The following is an 8985-nucleotide window of genomic DNA, read 5'->3' on the forward strand; positions in this document are numbered from 1 at the left end:
ATTTCCGAATGGGGGTGCCGCGGGGAAGGTCATGCAGAAGGTCCCGGGTTCGATAAAAAAAAAAGTTCACTCAATATTCTCCATATGTGAATCTGCATATCCTTATTACCTACCTACCTACTGATTACTATACATATTAAATAGGTACATAAATACCTATGTACTATCATATTATCATATACTATTTAGTTATAGTGAATATGTACCTAGGTATATGTACATTACTAGCTGATATCATTTTCAGTGTTTCTTGCATTTTCGTGACCTCAATTTCATCTCTCTCTCTCTCTCTCCCATTCTCCCTCTCTCTCTCTCTCCCTTTCTCTCTCTCTCCCTCCCTTTCTCCCTCTCTCTTTCTCTGTCTCTATGTCTCTCTCTTTCCCTATTAAGTTGAAATACTTCATATCTATCGTATGAGAAACTACACGTGTCTACCTAGAAAGTTCCTAAGTTTCCCAAGATACTTATAATAGGCGGCAGATACAAAATTAAACTTTTTAGTCTCTGATACAACCACGCAAAATTGTACAGTTAAATTTCATTTGTTTGAAATACAGACTTTTTTCTATTCAAGCTAATGTTTGCTAGCCAGAAGCGATAGAACGTTGTATGTACCAGTGTTCAATGTATCACTGTAGTTAAGCAACGTTGCGCGTTATTGATATCCGGATGGGTGACCATCTGGTTAACCGTGAGCTAGTAGCTTTTCCTGATCACACTCAAGTTGAATGAGATTGATATGAGTAGAATCCACAGGTCTGTAGACAGATAACTAAACCGCTATTGTAAAAAAATGGAAAAAAATAGGGCCCGTCCGGGATTTGAACCCGGGACCTCCTGCACCCAAAGCAGGAATCATACCCCTAGACCAACGGGCCACGATGACCGAGGATGGTCATTTAGGAGATATAGTTAAAACCAGAACGGTTCTGGTGGTAGATGGTCAGTCGAGTGGTTTGTTTATAGAACCGGCTCAAGACCGCCCTAAGGCAGAGAGATTGCACTTTGCCCTTATCACAAGATATGCTTACATATTTATGTACCTAGGTAGATACATAGGTAGCTTGTCATAATGATATATAACACGTAGGCACCAAGGTCAAAGGTGTACCTGTAGTCCTAATAATAAGTATACCTACTCTGGTGACATCGATATCTACATAGGTGACCGCAGTGTAGGTATTAGGTAAGTTTCGTGAAGTCAGCATTTGGTATATCTTTCTTTGGTGGTGTAGTGGTCAATACGCTAACGCTCGCCTGGTAATCAGCAGGACGTAGGTTCAGTCCCAGCCGAAGTGTGGGATTTTATCCTCATCAACCTCATTTATTTGACAAATTCACAAAATAATGGAGCTCTAAGGGTTTGGTGGTAGAGAACGCCCCTGGTGTTAACCTGTTAACCTCGCCTAGAGGTTACCTTTCTCTCAAGACTCAAGAGTCTATTATTAAAAGAATAGAATATACCCTGTTTATACTGCCTAATTAACTAATTATGAGACTGAAAAGTTCCTTCACATCCGCAGTCCAAACAAGGTAACTTAACCCCAGATTATTTGTTAACGCGTAAAAGTGAGAAGTTATCCATAATATTTCATTCCCTGTAAAGATTAGAGGACCAAGGTAAATATAATTTAAGCATAAAAGTGAGAAGTTAAATACTATAAAGTTTCATACCCCGCACGGATTAGAGGACGTCGACTCGAGACTCGTGGTGGCCGTTGCTGATTCCCGAATGACTTCGGTTGAACTCGGGATGAACTTCGACTTTGTCCGTGACAGACGAGTAGGCCACCAGCAAGATGTCCTCCTTGACTTTCTGTAAATCATGGAAAAAGGGAGAAATTAAAAAAAATATATATAAGACAATTCCTAAACACATAAGGTTGAGTCTCGGAATGGCTGGCTTTCTCCTATCCTGTCTTGATTCCCCAATCCCCCTTAGGTTTTAGGATGATAAAGACATGAACAGTTACAGTTTAAATGCCTGATTACCTTTTTTTTTTTTTTTAGAAATTGCAATTGCAATGGAGAATGTTGCAAAAAAAATCAACGAATTACATACCCTTTCTAATAGAAAGAAAAATAGAAAGCAAAGTCTTTTTCAAAGGTCAAATCGCCAGCCTAGTTAGCTTAGTTGGTAGCGACATGAACAGTTACAGTTTAAATGCCTGATTACCTACCTTTTTTTTTAGAAATTGCAATTGCAATGGAGAATGTTGCAAAAAAAAAAATCAACGGATTACATACCCTTTCTAATAGAAAGAAAAATAGAAAGCAAAGTCTTTTTCAAAGGTCAAATCGCCAGCCTAGTTAGCTTAGTTGGTAGGAAAAATTTCCCTTAAAAAATTTTTGAGCTGGCTTCTCGAACTTCATCAGAATCAGAAGATTCAAATTTTGGTACGGACTTAGAACCTGAAGAAAATCGTTCAAAAAATTCATCTTGTATGTCAGTATGTATGTGCATAGATATAGATAGACACTTTATTTAAATGTCGAATTACTGAGAAGAAGGAAAAAAGTTCAATTTTTCCCCTCCCCTCGAAAAATGCTGGAAAAATCGGTTCGAATTCCACGAAAAGCTGTAAGCTGGAAAAATTCCCTCTGAAAAAGAGGTAAGAAAATCCTTCTTCTTTTTTCCATTTCAAAGCAATCCCTCCTCCATCTCTCTTCTTCGCCTTATCTTCTTCCTTCTTCTCCTCCTACTCCTCTTGTCAAAAATACCTGGTTTATATAAAAAAATATATGTAGGTAGGTACATAATACATATCCATCCAGATATATATAAATAGGTACAGAGAATCACTCAATGGTAGGATATATTCGTATACATATAACTAGGTAGGTGGCAGGGCCTTATTTTGGGGGGGGGGGCGAGGCCCCCTGATTACGACCCTTGTAGGTGGTAAGTAGGTCTTGTTTTGCCCCCTGTAAAATCCTGGATACGGCCCTAGTAGGTGGTAGCTTGTTTATCCTTCCAGAATGAGATTGAATAGGGAGAGCTTACTCTGTTTACCTTTCACTTGTTACATGGGTACCCACTTGAATTGCAAGGCTCCTGGGCTATTCTTATAGCTTTCAGAAGGGCTTGAGATGTACCTCATCCCAGGACCAAAACCTACTTGTTTACACCAATCTTATTCTTAGCTTTCACTTGAAAGGGCTTGAACTTGAGATGTACTTCATCCCACAGGACCTATAGATAGATAGGTAGCTATCTGCAGTGGCGTGGCGTGGTCTAAAGTCTAAAGTCAAGTGTAAGGCGTGTAGGGCACTAATTTCCATCACCATGCACATTACTACATAAGTCATGCACAAGTGCACATGCTTCTTCATAAATATTTAAAGTCAATATTTAAGGGTATTTGAGTAAATTTTGAGTGTATGGCCGCCATACACGCCCTACATGGACGCTACGCCACTGGCTATCTGTTTTGTACCTGCACCTAGGTATCTACCTGTTTACAACAATCTTATTCTTAGCTTGCATTTAGAAGGGCTTGAGATGTACTTCATCCCCACAGATTTCAGCGTTAGTGGCAGGCATTATTTATTTATTTTATTTAACATACCTTATTTATACTGTCGGCTAAGACTAAAAAGTCCCATTATGCCAACAGTTTAAACAGGCCTCATTTATTTACATCAAACATAAGTACATACATAGGTTTAACATTGAAGAGGATGGAGAAAATTATAAATATAAAAAGATATTAATAGTAATAGCCACCAAAGAAGTTGCCACTAAAGCATTATGTTCAATAGGCTAGAGAAAAGGCCACATGAAACAATTACACAGTGATACCAAGTTGTTGTTGTTGTTGTAGCGGCTTTAGCTTTCGCCGAATGGCGATAGCAGAATAAAGAAAAGATGTCTTTTTGTATCTGCTATACACCGGGGTGATGGTCTCTAGCTCTAGCCATGTTAAATTGGCTCGCTCGTCCTGAACCGCAGTCAACCATCGTGAGGACTTGTACTTGGTCTTTAAAAGCAGAGAGAACCGAGAGAAGACTAGCGTCTGGCTGTGGGACTATAAACAGGAAGGAGAACAGCTAACCCTAACCAGCCAAGAAGTTGCCACTAAAGCATTATGTTCAATAGGATAGAGAAAAAGGCCACATGAAACAATTACACAATGAGACCAAGTAGAGCTACATATGTACATAGTTGGATTAGTTGGTCTTACCTTTTACTCGCACTCCGGGAGCTAGCGCCACCCGCACTACTGAAGAACGGCAACACCTGTTTGAACTCCTTGCGGAAATTGTCGTTGAGCCACGCGTACAGAAACGGATTGTAACAGGTGGAGCTCATGGCGATGGAGTGCGTGATGAAGAAGACGACATAATAGTAGAACCAACCCGCTGGAACAAGAAGAAACAAATAAACGAATAAAATACCTAGTATCAATCAAAGAAATCCCTAAAAAAGCACTACCCAAACGGAACATAACAATTGATGAGGAACACGACAAAATAGTAGAAGAAGTAGAACCAACCCCCTAGAAAAATAAGAAAATAGAAAGAAAGATAAATAAAATAAGAAAAAAGAAACAATGATAAATAGTAGAGAATAACGATATATGTAGGTGCCTACGTAAACTACTTAGTAATAATTACAAAAGGAACGGAATTAGTGACAAGTAGAATAGAACGGATTGTGACAGGTGGAGCACATGGCGATGGAGTGTGTGATGAAAAACACCACGTAGTAGTAGAACCAACCAAGAAAAGAAATATTAGACTATAATATTTATAAAAGAGTTCATCGAAGCACGCCAACACAGAAAAATCAACATAGTAGATAGTAGGTACCACTAGTACCATATAGCAGTGGAAATAGTTGAACAACAAACTAGACAGATCGTTGAACTAAGAAGGAAAGAGAAGTCATAAGAAAAAATACAATAATGATAGCGATACCTACGATAGAACAAGCGTGGAAAGGAAAGAAAAATCAGATAAAAATAATAGGGAGAAAAATGCCAAAAAAAAAGGAGAGATAAAAGACATTGAGCTTGAATAATTAAGAGAGATTATGAACATCGTAATGTCAAGACAAGAATATTAGAAAAATCTCAGCGCACAAATGAAAAATTACATGAAAATTTTAAAGCACCCCGAGAACATTAAAAAAGAGAGAAAAACGTTAAAAACGCTTTCAGAGAAGCTCGAGGAAATTAAGAAACCGCAAGAGCAAGGAGAGGAGGAGGAAGAGGAAGAAGAAAAAGAAGAAGAAGAACAATAAATAAAAGAAGAAAAAACACTATGATGAGATAATCTTTGCTGAAGTTGGTGGTAAACTAGTATTTCAAAAATTTAGGGAAAAAGAACAATAAACTTCTTTTGTTAACAAGTTAATTGAAAAATATCAACAAATACCAAACATCTCAATATTGGAAAGGGTTATGTTGAGAGTATTGAGACCGTCCCTATTGAAATTCCTGGTTTCCCCACAACTGCCAAAGGGGTCCAATTTCGATTAAAACATTAAAGAAGAGGTTTTTGTCAGAGGGAACTGTAACAATCTCCGGAAATTTAAGAAAGAACTAAAGAAGGAAGACAGGATAGGAGAAAGGGACCTCATACAGCATAATGAGAAAGTACAGTGAAAAAATAGTGAAATTGTGAAAAACTCACAAAATGATCAATTTTTTGGGGGGATTTAAGTAGAGTGTTAGGTAACCCACAGAAATAACTTTCCCAATGATAAACTTTTTGATAGTTATAGCGGCGTTAGGTAGCCTACAAAAAGGAAATTCACAAATTATGAACCGTTTTAGGGTCCCCTCACAGTGCAATTAAATAGTCCTAAACAAAATTGGGCGCGGCATACAAGAGATCAAGAAGAGACCGCCTTACCATAATGATAGGGCCCCCTGAGTGAAAAACTTACCCACATCCTCATGCAGATCATTGACTAGGTTGATCACATTGATGGGCGACCAGCAGAACCCGAAGATAAACACCATCGCAATGAGCATCCTGTTGGTTCGCTTTTTCCGCTCCCGGTCCCACTCTTCCCGGCGCAGATTCTTCGAGCCGGGCTTGAGCTTGGCGCGGTCATTGAGCTTGAGCGAAACCTGGAATAGAATTGAATTGGATTGAATAGAATAGAATGAAATTGAATAGAATAGAATTCAATTGAATAGAATTGAATGAAATTGGATTTAATAGAATAGAATAAAATTGGATTGAATAGAATTGTACTGAATAGAATAAAATTGGATTCAATAGAATAGAATTGATTTGTATTGAAAAGAGCTGAATAGGTATCAAGTTTATAACTTCATAGATCTGCCTCGTGTTCGAGAATAGAGATTTGAGCGAATTGAGAGATTGGAACACATCGAATACCTTCAGGCACACTCCATTTTGATAAGGTCTTATTTCTAGGTTAATCTTGTCCTTGGGATCAATTTCATTTGAATAAACTTATGTCGATAGACACAAAGGGATTTGATATAACCTAATTACTTGAATCTTTATGAGTCGCCGACGAATTTCAAGTTTTACCCCCAACTGTGGTGAAAGGACGGCAGTGGAAGCGATTGTGAGTTTGGCTGATTAGCATTTGGGGGATTCACCACACAGTTGGGGGAAGATGTTACCTACTGAAGGGTTACTCATGAACTTAGGCACAGAGAGGAACTTCAGGGTTTCAAAATAACAATAATAGGTAATTTTATTGGCAAAATAACTCATTCAAATGTTACAATGTCTTCTATATAAACTTCTACTATAACTTTATACAAATTGTCTCTTTTGTAGGTAATTCAAAACTGTACACTTTTAACTATAACTTCTCTTCTAAATATCACTTCTTTAAATGTCTCTTTTCTAATATCTCTAAAAAACTTCTATTGAAAACTTCTACTATAAACTTCTCAAAAAACTTCTCCAAAATTAGGCTTCTCGAAATAGGCTTCCTAAATTTTCTCTAGACTCTTCTCTGGACAAATTTTCTACGACTGAAAAATCTCTATCTTGTTTGTTTTTACATTTTCCTAGGCGAGAAAAATCGATATCTGCCTAGCAACCAGTGTCGATATTTTTACTCTCCCTAGCAACCATTTAGTGAAATTGAATAATTATCAAACACTCTCGTGTTTAAATCGCGACTTTCGCGACACCAACTTCTAGAATCTAAAATGACATTATGTACACAATACTTAATTTATACATAGACAGATTAGCCAGTATATATGTCTACCAAAACAGCTATAAACAGTATCTACATGATGTGTATGTATACTAAAACAAACCTTTATGTAGCAGAAGGCGATGATGAAGAAAGGAATGATGAACTGAGAGAATGCCATGATGGTGCCGTAGATCTGAAAACAAATGGAGATATAAATAAGAACATAAGAAACGCATAAAAGCAAAAGAACATGATAAGAAATATAACATAAGAAATAAGTGATGACATGAAAATCTGAGAAACTGAAAACATAACAACATTAGCAAGGAAAAACATATTTAGGATAATCATTTCAGAAAGCTTAAACGTGGATATCATTTGAAGAGAAAAAGGAGGAAGAGGAGAAGAAGGGACCAAGAAGACAAGGAGTATTACCTTGTCCAGAAGAACGAGGAGGAGGAGAAGCAGAAAAAGGAGAAGACGAAGATACAGAAGAGAAAGCAAGAAAATAAGAAAACAAGGAGTATCTTGCCCAGAAAAAGGAGGATAAGGAGAATCAAAAGAAGAAGCAAAAGCAAAAGCTGAAGAAGGAGAAAAAGGAGCAGAAGAAGAAGAAGAGAAAGCAGCAGTAGAAGGACGGGAACGAAAAGAGGATGAAGAACAAGAAGGCAAATACAAGAGACAGGAAACGCTGCTCAAGACATAGATGACATCAAAGAGAGACAAAGAAAAGGATACACGGAGAGAACATCACAGAAAACTTGATCGAAAATATCAACAGAAGAAAAAGAAGAAGAGGAAGAAGAACGAAAAGAAAAAGAAGGAGAAGGAGATGAAGATGATGACGAAAAAGAAAAGGATACCTACGAACATCAGAGAGAGCTTGATCGCAAATATCAACAACAGCACTCTGCATGTCTTTGCAGACGAAATCATACCCTGAAACTACAGGGGTTAGGTAGAACGATAAAAAAGGAAGATTAAAGACAGACGTCACTGAAGATTTTGCTGACCGAAAGAAGCGAAATTTTAAACTATTAACTCGGCAAAGTTCTAAGCTCTTAATCGATTAGAAGGGTGGAAATTGTAACTTCGGCTTCCTAATGGATTGTTGCACATACCTTCTTTTCTATATCTATCCTGTAGGTAGAGGTACTTCCGTCATATTGCCCTCTACGATAATACGGAAACCGACGGAGCACACCGAACCAACTTCTAATTCGACAACTACTCAAGTTCGACCCTGGTACCTCTCTATTTAAAGTCAAGTTTTACCAAAAGTCCAAGACCTTTGCTCAAAGATAACATTCCCCAAAATCGGGCATCTCTTTACAGTCCTCTGCCTCCCCTTACCTCTCGAAACATCGATTTTACTGAAAGCAGTGAACATTTTTAATTCATTTTATAAGTTTCCATTTATTGGTTTTTCAGAACAACTCTCTCATCAAATAAATTGTTAACAAATGGTATACCCATCCGTAAAAGCCGGAGCTTGTGCCACGGATGGGGAACAGTTATTAACCCGTGAGTACACGCACATAGGGAAAAAATCTCACACGCTCGGCAAAAACGGTAGAACTTGTTCAATATTGGCCCTAACCTGTCGGGACCTAGGGTAGCTGTTAATTATATGGTTATCTAGATGTAACCACAGTCCATTGACCTATTTTCAATTCCAGTTGCCCGTGACGTGGCGGAAAGTTCGAAGCGGCAACTGAATGTGAGATTTTTTTTCATCACGCGTGTACTGACGTAACTTTTTTTCCCCCCCCCCCCCCCCCCCATTGTTGGTTGATTTTCTCTTTTTGAATTTTTTTTTTTTTTTTTTTTTTTTTTTGTTGCTT

At 37.9% G+C, this 8985-nt stretch overlaps 1 protein-coding gene and 1 non-coding gene across 2 annotated transcripts; both read right to left on the minus strand.

The window, feature by feature from the left end:
* Window positions 1–806: 806 nt before the first annotated feature.
* Window positions 807–878, minus strand: Trnap-ugg. The gene has a single exon. It is a non-coding gene; the product is annotated as a tRNA-Pro (tRNA).
* Window positions 879–4165: 3287 nt separating this feature from the next.
* Window positions 4166–7333, minus strand: LOC103520570 (prolactin-releasing peptide receptor-like; the record flags this gene model as incomplete). The annotated part of the gene is given in 3 exon segments (XM_008485672.2): window positions 4166–4362; window positions 5894–6080; window positions 7263–7333. Coding segments are annotated over 3 exon segments (440 nt in total), but the record flags the coding sequence as incomplete, so codon positions are not given.
* Between the last annotated feature and the right edge of the window lie 1652 nt (window positions 7334–8985).

Source organism: Diaphorina citri, unplaced genomic scaffold (genome assembly GCF_000475195.1).
Source record: "Diaphorina citri unplaced genomic scaffold, Diaci psyllid genome assembly version 1.1 scaffold3795, whole genome shotgun sequence".
NCBI classification, from domain to species: Eukaryota; Metazoa; Arthropoda; class Insecta; order Hemiptera; family Psyllidae; genus Diaphorina; species Diaphorina citri.